Consider the following 14,736-nt stretch of genomic DNA (forward strand, 5'->3'; position numbering starts at 1 on the left):
CTTGACCATCATGCATGCAATCTGTAAATTCCTTCCAGCCAGGCACAGCTGCAAGGTATCCTCAAAACAAAACAATAAAGAAAGAAGACCCTCTTTCTCTTATTGCTAGCTCTCTTCCATAGAGAGTTGCGAGTGTGGGTAGAGCCAGATATTACTGCGAATGAGGCAGAAGGGAAGCTGCAAACACAGGAAAAACAAAAACAAAACAAAAAAACTCTGAACACCATATAACAGGTTCTTAGATCAGCTTGTTCCCTATTAAGTCTTTCATGGCCTGCAGTATATCACTTAATCCTAGGCAGTGAAATGAACTGTCCTGCTCTTCCTGAGATATTTTCTCTCTCCCATCTCCATTTTACCTTTCAAAGAGATTCCTTCAGGGGAGGGAGTACACTGAACAAGATAGCAATGGCCTCAAAAGACTGTGAAGGCTGGGATGATCACAATTATTGCTGCTGAATTTTAGGTACTCCTGGGTGCTGGAGTAGTGTATGCAGGCTGAGCTAGTTGCCCAAGGACTCTAGCATGCTGCTAGAGAGTCTGGTGATTCAAAAAGGATTTGGCTAGCCGTGTGTTGAGTGGGGAGGGCTATCTAAGTATAGCCAGTATGAATGCAGCTCTGCTGTGTTTCTTAAAGCCTACTCTCTTAGCACATAGACACTCAAGTCAGGCAGAGATTCATCACTCAAACCTCTTCTGAAGTTAGGCAAGCCATTTCCAAAATGGATCGCAAGGCATACCTCATTTTTGAAAGACTGGAGGAGTCAGAGCTAACCCAGTGACGTATGTAAGAAAAGTCGAGCACCTCAGCCTCTTTCACTAGCCACACTGTCATATGGAAGTGGCTGTAACTGCATTTTTTGGAGGTCAGATGTAGGCAAAGTATGATTGGATTCTGATGGATCAGGCAGAGGAAGGTCACACCTGAGGATCATAAATGTATTTAGGCAGATGAGCATTAGATGGCTTGGACCCATCCAACTTGGTGGAAGATCTGGGCATAGCAGAAGCAGAATGTTAGAAATCAAGGGGTGAGGGGAGAGGGGGAGCAGTTACCGATGAAAATGTAAGCATGTAAAGAATTACACAGGATTTAGGGACCTCAGTTCTGTCAGTAGCCTGTTTTAGATATTTAAGTCCTTTATGATCTCAGTCCAGGGCCTTCTGCTTTGGAAGTGAGAAGATTAGCAGTGTCCCAAGCGATACCATTGTGCATTAACCTCCAGAGCTTTTCATTCCAAGTTCAGCCCAAAGGTCTTTACGCTACTATGCTTTGTATGCAGCATCTGTAATCTATCTGATTATTTACACCACACCACTGTTTCAGCTGAGCTTCTACATACAGGAAATCCTTTGTCTACTGCTGAAATGCAACCACATCAAAGCAAGAACTGCTTACTGGCACATGGCAAAACTTCACATGTCTTCCTACCCAGGAAGCTCACAGACGTCCTCTATCATATAGTCTGCAGCCTGGCCTAGTGGACAGCTAAATGACTTAAACATGAAAAAATGGATGTGCTAGTGCCTGGCCCTGCCTTAATTTCCCTCTGTAGAATGAAACTAATTGCACAGAAATGTGGATGGAAAGCACAGCTAGGTCTCTAAGGTCTAAGGTAAAAACAGTATAGCAAATAACTCAGAGATATCATAGGAAGAGTGCTTAGTGCCTTTTAAAGACCAACAGTTTTAAAATGGATGAAACAGAATACTTAATTGCAACTAAACATCAGAACTTAGTTTGTCCCAGAAGACACACACAAACAGTCAACAAGTTTATGATCTAAAACAGACAAGGAAGCTATAACACAGATGAACTAGAAAAACTGTATGAGGAAATATGTTAATTTTCTAATCATTCTTGCTGTTATGAGTTAGCAATTTGTGGCTGTTACAAAGAACTCCATTTTGGGAGAGAGAATTTTGACTGAAGAGAGAAAAATTGATGGCTTTATGCACTGAGGGATCATTTCTGCTGTTGCAGGAACATGGCAAAAAGGGAGCACAGTTTAAATGTGACATGCTGGAATTAGCTGGGGGATTAGCTGGGTTAGCAATACATGCTGTTATCAAGGCAAAACCAAAATTCACAGAAAGTTTCTCCTGATTTATGGGACAGCTTTGTGAAAGCATTGCATCCATGGTGCTAGCACCATGAGAAAACTCCAAGTCCATCTTTCTTCCCATATGAAAGCACACAGATTACCAGCTTGTGATCAGAAACTCCCTCCATTCTGATATAGCACTGCAATTGTCAGAATGAAGCTATTACTCTTCCAAAGGCACTGCTAGCAGTAAACAGTCTTAGGCGTTTGGGGAGGGGTTAAAGCCTACATCTACCCACCTGTATTTTATTTTTCATTCTTCCTCACAGACCCATCTATCCTCAGAGAAAAGTAATTGCAAGTGTGGCACACCCTGTGCCTGTCTGCTTTTCCTCCATACAGCTGTCTTGTCTGAGCATGTCTGGTACGAGTCATTTGCTTAGTGCAGGCCCTCCCACAGACTCTGCAGAGCACACTCTGGCCACGCTTGCAGGGACACGGTTTGGCTGGTGTAGGCAAAGCTCTGGGTTTTGTTTTGTTTTGTTTTTCCTTTCTCCCCAACCATCTCACAGCTAATCCATGACGTACTACATCCCTCAAAAGGTGTTTTTTTAGGCTGCCAGACTATTTCTATGTATGTTCATCTCACTGAAGGGTGAGTGTAAAGATAAAGACCCACTTTGACACCTTAGCAGCTAACTCTCCAGATAACCCAAACCAAAAGCTCACCAGGAGCCAAGAGGACAAGATTGCTGTCATGTAAGCTCAGGGCAGAGCAATCACAGATCTTAGAGTATCAGCTCGAGGAATTTTCCACCCCTTTAGTGGGAGTTTGGATGCTGGAATTTAGCTTGAAGATGGAAACAGAGATATTGGGAGTGGACTGGACAGGAAAGACAGAATATAGAAAAACTTCAGTGAGTTAAATCACCATGACTTACAAACACCGAGAAGCCATAGGAGATCCACAAGGTAAGCATGGAAATATAGAGAATTAAGTGCTAAAAAATCCAGAAGTTCTTCCAGCCAAAGCCATTCTATCTCTGAAACATTTGAATCTGCTTTAAGAAGGATCTAAAATAAGATCAGGCATCTAGAGGCTGCATTCATACGAAGCTTTCCTTGGAGGGGGGAATGGGCTTAAATTTTTTTACTTTGCACTCCAGATGTATCTCTGTAGCTGAGGTATAAATGCCGGTATTAGCTTTATAGTGGTCTTCTTGGATACCAATAACAGCACAGTTGCATGGCTACAGCCTTCCCCTCAGCCCTATACTCTGGGTAAATTCACAAATTGCTAAATGGGGTTGTCTGTTTTGCTCTCATTTTTAATACCTGAAATAGTTACTGTAAAACTGTTTTTGGCTCATGTCTACTGCTCATTTGCAGGGTAGCCATACCAGCAACAGTCTTCTCTCACCAGATCTGGGCAAATTCAATAGACCAGTCCCACAGGGCTATGGCATTTATCATTTCGTTTCAGGGGAAGAAAGCCAAACTGGGAAAGGACTTTAGTACAGTGCAGCCAAGTGACTATAGAGTAGTGCTTTAAAAAGCCACAAGGTCACCTTTAGTGACATTTGGATAAAGATTTTATAGAAGTCACAGGACCAGGAGATGGGCTTGTAATGCCTAAGATCAGAAGTGAGGGAGGAGCTTATGTGTTGGCCAAAAAGGATGTGTTGTTTTGCTTCTATTGCATTTATAAATGCTTGTTTATTAGCTTCTTGGATGAAAGAGGATGTCTGGGATTTCTCTTCTTCCTTATTATAGTTTTGGGTGGCTTCCTTGATTCTGCCAGCACACCTCAGTGACATCTGACATCCCCCCCTACTTACTGGTGTGCTCAGGGTGCACAATCTTGCACAATCTGTTTTGTCACTTGGGTTAGACCTTAGTGAAACTTGGTTTCACTGCAATACTTCATTTAAGGCACAACATGAGAACTAATATATATCATCCTCTTCAACGAAAAAACAGTGCACAAGCATGCAGAAATCTGAAGGATTTGGACAGAGGGACTTTACTGATGATGTGTGTTGTGAACCTGATGCATGTGTATAGATATGTATGTGTGTGCTCAATCTATGAAACAGCACAGACCCTGAGTGTTAAGCACTGTTCAGCCTGTGCAAAGCTGAGAGGAATGAGTCCAGGAGTGGGGATGATGTGCTCTGATGCCATACACCTTCAGAAAAAACCCTTATGGTCAAGCAAGCTCACATCAGAGAAACACCTGATCCACCACTACTTCCTCTTCCTCAGTAGCATAATCAACAGAACAAGTTTTGGCTAGGTGCTATTTTAGTAGCTGACTACTAGCATAAATAGAGGTCATGACAAAATACTCCTGATCTGAAAGCATGTAGTATTGCGTGAGCATTTGAGCCTCCTTATTAAACTAAAGTGTCATACAGACCTTACATCCTCAGGACCGTGGCCAGTACCCCAAAAGTGTTGGTATCTGTTCAGTAGCCATGACATGGACTGGAGACTTTCCTGCTTGTTCCTTGCATAAGTCCTGCAGGAAGATGCAAATGTGAAGACTGCCACAAGCTTCATGTTAAGGTGCTATATACTTAACATGATTAGTCACTGGAGCCCTGTCCCTTTCTCCTGCTGAGGTGACCCAGGAGACAGACCACAGGATTAATGGTGTGATCACCAACACACACTGCCTGGTGCCACTTGACTTTGGCAGGCATATTGGAGAGATTGCTCAGTAGGCAGGAGGAGGAGCGGGGGGGCAGGCAGTGCAGCCTGCTGTTTTGCTGCATCCTGTCTGGGGCTGACTGACTAGTATGCACAGTGCCTGGGAAGTGGGGTCCTGCTCCCCATGTCTGAAATCCTCCTGTGCTGTCGGCATGTAACACCAAAGCCCAAGGGAACACAAACAGGTCACTGGCTCTGTGCCACGAGGAGCTGTACCATGCAATGGAAACCATGGCAGTGACAGAAGAGTAGCATGTCAGTGCAAAGCAACACAGATGTTTTTCAGTCTAAGGGTGATTGTAGATGCATAAGTCAATTTGCTACCAGAAAAGACATTATTGGCCTAAAAGAAATCCTAGGAGTGTATGGAGAGTATCAAATGGCCATAAGCTTGACCTGACTGTAGTTCGTGGGTGGGTATGTGCCAGAGCAAGGAGGCTGGCAGCAATATAATCTATGACCTATCGTGTGACCAGGAATGTGTATGTGACACCAGATTGTGCTAACAGGGAAGGGGGCTGGGCATAAGACCTGAGTACCCATCCTCCTTCTGCAAAGCTATTCTTGGAAAGAAGACAGGAAAAATTCTGGGCTTACACTGATATGGCTTATTTCCACTGAGGGACTTTGTCTCATACCTGAGCCAGAAAAGCTGCATGTGCTAGTAGCACCGTGGAAAGGGAGACTCCAACACAGAAGTTTATTCAATGTAGCATGGAGCTGAATGATCACTCCCCCACCATCCCTTTTCCTCTAGAAAATGGCTCCTTCTCTTAAGCAGGGGCCGTCACAGAAGCTGTTTAGACTCACTGAGTGGGAATTACAGATACTGCTACTAAATCAGGAGTGTGGTCTAGGGTATATTCAGCACCCATAGTAGCAAAGGCGCAGACACATGATTTTTCAGCACAAGCAACCCGACCTACTGAACTTGCAGGAGCTAAACTGGACTTGTTCATCCAACTTAAAAGCTTGCACTGATTTTGGCTTCACTGCTATTGGTATCTGAACTTGCTGGTTCATCTGTGCTTGCACATCTTCAGTGTGCTGTGTGCACAACCAGAGACAACTACAGCAGCCACTTTGCTTGCTCTTGTTAAATAACAGATCTCACTTAGCACCATGTTTTGAGTCTGTTCACCTACATCAGCCCTTTCAGGCCCCATGTCTGACCAGCACAGGTTTAAGGATGGCCCCTAGTACACTGACAGAGGAGTAAGGCAGGCTGGGCAAAGGGGCAGTGCTCCCAGAAGACTAAAGTTTATTCCAGGTACCTAATAACCGGTAGCTAGGCACAACATATTTGTAAGCCCTCCCTCCTCCACCATGTGGCCCAAAATAAAAATATCTAGAGATGACTGCAGTCGCACTCAGACTGACAGAAGCAGCTGCTATAGCAGAGCTTTTTATCCAAATGCAGAGGCTGCTGTCACTGGCAGGAAATCTTATTGTGCAGGTAATCCTAGACCTTCATTAAATAGACTGCCCTTCCTGCAAAGCCAGGCACCTCCAGACAAACTAGACTAGAGGCAGAAGTAGCAAGTTGCTTCAGACAGGGATCACTTGGCTGAAACTTCATCTAGGTGACAGCATATGCTTTTTGACCCTCTCCCAGAGGTAAAGTATAGATTTATAAAGAGCATGAAATCAGAGATAATCTGTCTGGGAAGGAATTCATTCCTTCTCCTCTCAGAGACTGAAATGTTTTGTCCTTTGCCCTGACCAAAAACACAGCAGACAAATACCAGTTCAGGAGTGAGAGTTTTACGGGCACTGGCAGCTCCTCCTCCATTTCCTTTGCACAAAGTGTACCAGGGAATGCTTTGAACCTGCCCTGACTAGTAGCTCCTAAAATTGTGCACCTCATTTTTCTTTCATGTGCTTGCCCTCACAGTGTCCCCATCAGATAAGGAGCATTACCTTCGCCATACCAGAAAAGAGCAACAGTGTCGACTTCATGCATTTCCCCTAGTGAGGCCCAAGCTGCTTGCCTCTGCAACATCCCACCGCAGCATTGGGACACCACACTGCCACAAATGCTCTTGCCCCTGGGCAAATATATAGAAAGACAGCGAGCCGCTCATCCACTTTACTTTCTGCGGGGAGGCCGCTTGGGTGTGTGTGCCAGCAGAGACTGTAGCACCCTCACAGCCAAGGCCCTGAGCAGGCTGATGGTGACAGAGGGAGAGGAGGGAATGGGGACCCCAGGGCTCTCTGTGGGGTGTAACTGCCCCTCAGGCTGGATCTAACCAGAGAAACTGCACGATTCACATGGAGTTGGCTAGCCAAGGCTTAGCACCTGAAACCGCTTTTCAAGCTACAGTCATTTCTGAATAACCCTTGGGCAGCCTTAGACGCAGTATGACCCTCAGCCTTTCCTCACACCTCAGTTAAATCAGGTCACTTCTGCCCCACCATGGTACAAGGGTAGGGAGAAGAAGACAGGAAAAGGCAGGCACCTTGCCGGACTACCTACCACTTCAGCTCCGTGGTGGGATATGCACTGACACCTGTAAACACAGTGCAACATGCACCTCAGCGAGACCCCCAACAAAACTCCAAAATGGTATGGAAACCTAAGCTTGGTTCTTAGCACAGTATACGCTGCTGTTGCAAGACTCCTGCTGGGCTAAGCAGCCCTGCTTTTTGTGGTCTGGAGAGAGCGCAGCACTCATTCAGCAGCTGGACTGCTACTGGGACCTGAGGCTGCTTGTACGTGCTACCTCGCGGTGCTGCTCTGTTGCCATGTTCTGCATTACTTGAGAAACCTGCTCTCACTGGAAAGCAGAACATAGTGATAGGCTCCCTTTTTTGCACAGACAAAATACAGAGCACATAGAGGAAGTAAATGGTCTTTCCGTGGCCACGACCTCTCAGCTCAGTAGCCATGACTTTCAGTCAGTGAGTGCTTCCCACAACTCAGAGATGCTGGGTCTAGACTGCTGTTTTGCATTTCAGTCCAGTAACTAGGTCATGACCCCATGCTGACATCTGAGATCAGCTCCAAAGCTGAGGTACTGTCATCCATATGCAAACATAACCGGTACGTATGTGGTGTCCTGAGTCACCCGGGTGAGACAGATTCCACGTGCTGTTCGCGTCATGGACTGGCACCGCAGTATCAGCACTGGCAGACAGATATGTACACAAAATACCATTTGGCCCTTTTCTTCTTTCTCCATCTCCCCCACTTCTCGCTGAGGCATGCCTACAAAGCAAGGAGCAAACACAAGACAGTGGTGCAGAAATTTTTATTTACTGAGAAACACATAATTTACTTCCCAGTGCAACAGAAATTCAAATGCGTAGCAGTGGCTGCCATAAACCTACAGATCACAGGGAGTACTACTCTTGGTAGTTTTACTAACATGAGTTTAGCAACTAATGCAAGTTGCCAAACTGGCAGACCCTGAAGACTGACTAGCTCCACTCACCCCCACAAAGCGAGGTAACACCAGTGATTGTGCTGAAAGCTCTCCACAGCAACCTGCTAACAGTCTCAGCTGGGGGAAGCATGGGGAATGGGACACTGTGTCCCTGCTTCCCATTCTGACATCCCTTTCCCATCATTTGAGACAACCTTTCATCCTCTCATTCCCCTGCAGTCCTCCGTGCTCCTCTTGCTTCCTCACATCCTTTCGTATCTGGCCATGCCATTCCCCTCTCGAATGAGACTGGGTCTTGGGGAGGGGGAAAGGAAAAGGGATAGGCAGAAGCTCACAGATAACCTCTTACATTATTTTTCCTAAGAAAACAGATTATTTCTTTTGTATACATGAAGCCAGGAAAGGACAAAGATTAATCATGGACATTATTCTGAGTGCCTCTGCGCTGCCTACAGTGATTCTTGGCCTCTCATCAAAGCATTCCCACACATCTTGGATGGCCAATTGTGAGATGTACAAAACAGTGCTGGGGAAGCTACTCTAAGATGCAAGGCCAGGCCTCCAATGTGGTGTCCTGCTGTGCGTATGTGCTAACCCTGGAAACCGAACTCCTTGTACTTGCTGGCCATGTCATTTCGGAACAGCTCCAGGGCCTTCTTCATTGCAGCCTGGGAATCAGCCCCAAAGTCTGCAGAGTGCTTTTCGGCAATGACCTTGATGATGACTTCAGAAATGAACTGTGAGGAAGGAGAGAGAGAAAAAAACAGAAGGGACGCTCAAGGTTTATTTTCAGAAAATCTATACTGAGAAATAGGTTGCAGATCCTTGAAATATCTCCAAGCTAATTCAGTAGCCCTTCCCACAGTCTCTGGAGAGACAGTGTGGTCTAGCATGCAAGATCCTGGCCTGGGCAGAAGAAACTGGGCTCTGTTCCTAGCTCTGACACTGATCTGCTTCATGACCTTGAGTAGACCATGGTGCTTCCCACTCTTTGTCTGCCTCATCTCTTAAGGGTGTAGCTTCATGCCCTGTGTTTGTACAACACTTAGTTTTGTAGGTCTTGGTCTCCAACGGATCCTCCAGGGCTTACGCTAAAATTGTATGTCCCTTGTGTCCAGCCACTGACTTTTCTTATATAATGTGATTTCTTAGGCACACAGAGGCCACATGAGCTGGTTTATTATTGTCTAGGGTTGCTCAGACTGCATATGGTGTTTGGAATGGAAAGTCTAAACTTGGAGATTCACATACCATGAGCTGAGTACTTTCTATGCATCCTCCTACCTGTACACAGAAACCACTGACTTGAGGGAGAACTCACTGAAGTCCAACTAGCCATCAGTAAATAAAAGTGCGACTCTCATAAAGCTGTCTTACGTGCTTTCACTGGACATCAGACGCCAAGATTCCCAGCCCTTTTGCATACCTCCAGATATTTGACAGGTATTTTGTGCTTGGTGGCATGGCTTTGAGCCAGGGGTTTCAGCTCTGCCTCATGGTTACCCTTCTGCTTCAGGATTTTGCCCAGCTGGGTAAGGACAGTAACTCCATGTTTCTTCAGATCTTCAGAGGCCTTCATCTGATCGGGTGTCGTCAGACCTTTGAACTTTTCAAAGCGATCCAAGGTCTCAGGATGGTCATGAAAGAGTCTGCAGACAGAAGCAGGGGGACTTGTGAGACCTGAAAGAGCTACCCTCTGGACCAGAGCCAAGGTCCAGCTACTCTAGGTGTTTCAGAGTATTTTGACAGGCAGATGTGTGATAACCTGCTTCCATCCTTGAGGAAGGCTCTTAGCTAGTCCCTGCTAGTAGAGGTTACTCTTACCTGGGAACTCTGAAACTTTAGATCTTTTCCAAATAGTCACTATTCACAATCACAGCATGTATATCAGCTAGGCAAGCATTTCTTCCCACTCTGAATGTTTTTCATCCTTTCTCTGATAGGTTGTTCCATAACCTGATGACACTGGGTGTGCAAACTTTCCTTTTCTAACTATTCTGTCCAGGCTGCCTTTTATCATTATCAAATGCCCCTTGCCTTCCAGAGCAAAAGCACCTGAGACACTTCCCTTTGACTATTGTATCTAGTTCAGCCCCATCCTCTTACATATGTCCTGTCTAATATAACCATCCTTATCTTTTTCCTTTCCCTCTGCCTGTGAGAGACACTGCCCTAAATGTGTCCATCTGTAGTGACAGGGCAAGTGTCCTTTCTTCTTTTTTTTTTTCTTTTTTTTTTTATAGTTGTTCTAACTCTTTGGCACCAATCCCTTGGGTTATGTCAACTGTATTAGGATACAGGCAAGAACCAAAGCTGGCTGGGGCACCAAAAGGTGAGTTCTTGCATTTATCTAAAGGAAAAACAAAACCACTTTTCTTCACTCACTCTATTACTGAGAAGCCAACCTGTCCTTCCTCCAGCCTGCCATCCTCCTACAGTGAGGTATTGTATCCCCTATGCTCTCACCAAGACCCTCTTCTCAGCCCATCTCTGCACTGACCAGGAGAGGAGAGTGTTGGATGCTCCTCACACACACACAAAAAGGGGAGCAGCCCCTAGCCTCGTGTCCCTCACTTGCAGGACTCAGGTGTGCTTGAACATCAGCTCAGTGGGAGAGCTTACTGTGTCCCTTTCCTTGGGAACACAGACACAGAGGATCTTGGTTCCTGCCCTTTTCTCCCATCCCCCAGCTAAGCCCAGCTGCTGGCACGATGGTTCTGCTGTTGGGCACTCTAGCACCTCAAAGAGTCCTTGAGAGCAAGTGAATAACAGGAGCACAGGGCCTTCAGGCATGCTGGTGCCATGTCATTCAGTGCTATACGTAGGCACTTTGTTTCCAAAATGGAAATGAAATCAGGAAGATGAAAGGGTGGCCCAAAGCCAAGCTAGTGTTTTTCCCCCTGCTTCGTCCCTGCTGCATTTCCTAGAAGACAGGATGCTGACACCATTGGCAACCAAATTAGTAGGAAATTTCACTCTTCTTCTTTGTCAGGCTCCTAGAATCAGGGTGAGAAGGGGACACTGACTGTCCTGATTATTCAGAGCAGTCAAATAATTAGGTATTGAGACATCAGCTCCCTTGTGCAAGCTTATTTGCAAACAGGTATTATACTCTCTGATGGGCATAATCTGACTGGTTGAAGCACCGGCAAAAGCAATGGCTGTCTTTACAGAAGGGGCCTGAGGCTGTATCCATGAAATGGCTCACCCAAGCTGCTTGAGGCAGTGTCTACAGCTCTTGAGCCCAAGACTTTAGTCACAAAACCAGCCTTCCTCTCACAGCGCAGTGGTCGCTCACTTTTCCTGCACTCAGAAGTTTTCTGGTGCTGGGATTATCCAAGAGGTTGCATCTCACCTTGAACTAAACATTCCTCCTACACAGGTGGCCATTTGGATGATGGCCAGACTCTCCATCTCATGATGTAATTATAGATTAGGCTACATAGACAACTATCTCAAGCACATGGAAAATACAAGCTGCCTTGACCAGTCTTTGACAGCTTTTCATTTCAAAGGTCTCCAGTGGGATCAAAACAAAGGATTTCTGTATTGCTTTTTGTCTTCTACCAGGTGCTGAGAACACCTTTCCTTTTTTTTTATATTTTTCCTTGGCACAGGTTGTTTCCCACTCAGGGAGAAGAAAGAGTTAGCAAAACTTTGCATCATGAAATGGGATGGAGTTATGATAGATACTGCATTTCTAACAAATCTCCCTCCATCGTGTCTGGCTATGGCTGAATCATGTCTGCAGAAGATGATATACCCCTGAGACTCTTGAAAATTCTTCCAAGGAGTAGTTTTTGTTTCCTTTGGATCACATCCATTTGAATCTATATTTTCTAAACGTATTCCCAAGATATGACATCTACCTAGCAGGCCTTTAACAATGCACAAGTGGAGACATTTCCAAATGAAGAGAAGTTTGTTGGGCTTTCCCTGCCTTTCTCCTCACTCAGAACTCCCTTGAGGGAACAAGAAATGACATGGGTTGGCTGGAGAGCACAAAGGCACAGGGGAGGCTGGTGTCGCCTGTTTATTTAATGTTACGCGCTGCCCCACAACACCTGTCTCTTCTTCTCTACTGTGCTACTAAAACATCATAGGGTCCAGACCACTGCAACCAGCTTTATTGGCATGTCATGACAGCCATTTTTCTTGTGGCTGCCTCTCACTGGGCTGTGACGTCTTTGGAGGAAAAATAGTATTACCTTTTTGGTCTAGAAATTGTTTTCACTGTCTTGTGGCACCTCCAGAGCCAAGAAGCCACCTAATGGAGGTGGACTGGCAAGGAGGGCTCAGGGTCCTGCTGCCCCCTCTAGCCAGTGTAACATACCTACTCTGAATCACGTGAGGGGAGAGTTGTCATGTTGCCACCCAGCTGCCTACCTCCCTTCCTCCCTTCAAATTGCAGTAGAACTGGACCATGATAAAGGACATGAATAAAACAGCCCCCCTGCTTTGGGTCATGTTTGAAAAGGCTTTGAATGGACTATGGATTTGTCAAGTGATGTGGGCTCCTCTCTTTAGCTGTACTTGAGATAGGAAACCCCCCAAGCAAGACTCCAGCATGCCACATCCCCACTTCTCTCCTCAGCATCCGCATCTTCTAGCACATTGTACTGAGCACAGACTAAGGGAGAGATCTGGGCAGTGTCCTTAAAGTACCTATGAGAGAATGCCCACACACCATTTACTCAGATACCACAGAACTGCAAAATGGAAACACCAAAAATGCATCTATATTCAGCACAAGAGCTTGTTTTGTGTTATATTCCACCTATAGAGACTGTCAGCAGATAGACAAAGCAAAGGATCCCAGAGGCAATAACAGGTGAAGATCCCACTGTTCCTGCCTTCAAGAAGGGTACACCCTAGTAATGAAAATCCACTCTGGAGACCTTCCATTGGGAAGGACTTCAAGGACATTGAAATGCATGTCTGTAAGAGGCTGCAGAAACGCACGAGGGAATAAACTGCTCTCTGGGTCAAGCAAGGCCAGGACATAAAGTCACGGGCTTAAACTCCAGCAAATGAGACTTAGGCAGGACATTAGGAAAAGCTCTTCATGTGTAAGAAGAGCAAACCATTGAAATGACTTGTCTTGTGAGGAGACTATGAGTCTCCATCCCTGCAGGTCTTTAAGGACAGGCTAGGATCCAGCGTCAATCCCATATTGTTTCCTGCTCTGAGCCAAGACGCTAACCTCTGTGACATCAAGACCCCTTCCAGACTGCATTTCTGTGTCTCGCAGCTTCTGCCCACAGTGTTTCCCACACTGGACATCAGGAGTGCAAATACAGCATGGAGCCAGGGGTCCTCTCAGATGGGGATCTCACCACAGCTCCCACTCTGACTCCAGAATCACAGAGAAGAGGAACAGGGGGAAGGATGTGCCTCAGACCTAGACCTCAAATTCCTCATCAGCTAGTGCCCAAGTTTTGCAGTGCAGATTTCTAGGGGGTCTGGCCAAAGGGAGGAATAGGATGGGCAGGGCTCTGCCAGGAGACAGTAAGGGGAGCAGAGAGAAAGACTCAGGTAATTCACAGTCAATTTATTGAAATCAGGAGATTCCAAGAAATTTGTCATAGACGTGATTTTTTTCCCGTCCTTTCCTTCCCTGCCTCCCCAAAGCTTTGCTGCAGAGCATCTGAAGGCCCAAGATACACAATTCACTTCAGTATTTCTTGTCACTGTGGTTGGGCAATGAAGATCCAAAGCAGAGCTTTAACAGCAGGTTACGCAAAGGGAGCAATAAAGTCCCACAGTCTTTTGAAAGCAGGCCTGCTCCTGTGCCCATGGACAGATGGAAAGACAGAAACACAGCCACTTTACAGAGTGAGTAATTTTTAACCCAGAAACCATAGCAATGGGAAAACCACTGCCCTAAAACAAAGTAAACAGGCAGTTAAAATGAACACAGAGACACATGAACACAAGCTTCAATACTAAATAGATACCTTCATTGGTCTCTCATCAAAAGCTCTCAGCTTTGCTCTTAGGACCTAGGTTTCTTGCCTACCTCATTAAAACTGCATGCCCATGGCCTGCGAGGTCGGACTCCACCTTTGCCCAGATGGTCAGGACTTGCTGCCATTCGTGATCGCTGAGCCCCATGATTCGCTGAAGGGAGGTGGAGATGTGGGGAGACTGTTTCCCGGAGTGCTACCTGCAGCCTTTCCCCAAAGGGTGGCTGGTGAGCTCACCCACAGGATTTATATCCCCTCCTCACAGACCTACACCTGTCAGTCACAAGCTGGACATCTTGCTCTCTTTCAGGCTTGTCTAACCTAATCAGCCTCTCTTTTTTTTCCTAGGAAGCTATTTCGGGCCAGGTGCTATTGTGGGTGCCACTGTTGGCAAAATTTCTGCTTTTCGCATTGGACTGGCACATGTCCCGCTTTAGACAGAAAGGGCACTGCCTAAACACAGTGCCAGGAGCCTGTCCCGGGTTCCTGTCCCAAGGACCCAAGAGACAGAGTCAGACTATTCAGCAAGAGATTCCTGAACAGCACCGTCATCTGCAAGGCCTCCCCCGCCTCCCCTTGCTCCTGCACTGCCAAGGGCAGGCAGGAAGAGATGCTGGGCCATCTGGT

At 46.1% G+C, this 14,736-nt stretch overlaps 1 protein-coding gene across 1 annotated transcript; it reads right to left on the reverse strand.

The window, feature by feature from the left end:
* Nucleotides 1-8,496: 8,496 nt before the first annotated feature.
* On the reverse strand, nt 8,497-14,269 carry MB (myoglobin). The gene is made up of 3 exons (XM_026076930.1): nt 14,163-14,269; nt 9,570-9,792; nt 8,497-8,880 (listed from the first exon to the last, which is right to left on the reverse strand). Exons 1-3 carry the CDS (start codon nt 14,255-14,257, stop codon nt 8,734-8,736), a joined length of 465 nt encoding a protein of 154 aa, XP_025932715.1. The 5' UTR covers nt 14,258-14,269; the 3' UTR covers nt 8,497-8,733.
* Between the last annotated feature and the right edge of the window lie 467 nt (nt 14,270-14,736).

The sequence above is a fragment of the Apteryx rowi genome, unplaced genomic scaffold, assembly GCF_003343035.1.
Source record: "Apteryx rowi isolate R43461 unplaced genomic scaffold, aptRow1 scaffold_443, whole genome shotgun sequence".
In the NCBI taxonomy this organism is placed as follows: Eukaryota; Metazoa; Chordata; class Aves; order Apterygiformes; family Apterygidae; genus Apteryx; species Apteryx rowi.

Coding starts and splice junctions, on each gene's coding strand:
- MB (XM_026076930.1), bottom strand. CDS start 14,257: ATGGGGCTCAGCGATCACGAATGGCAGCAAGTCCTGACCATCTGGGCA. Junction 9,793..14,162: donor GGGCATGCAGTTTTAATGAG/GTAGGCAAGAAA, acceptor TTCTGTCTGCAG/ACTCTTTCATGACCATCCTG. Junction 8,881..9,569: donor TACCTGTCAAATATCTGGAG/GTATGCAAAAGG, acceptor CCTTCCTCACAG/TTCATTTCTGAAGTCATCAT.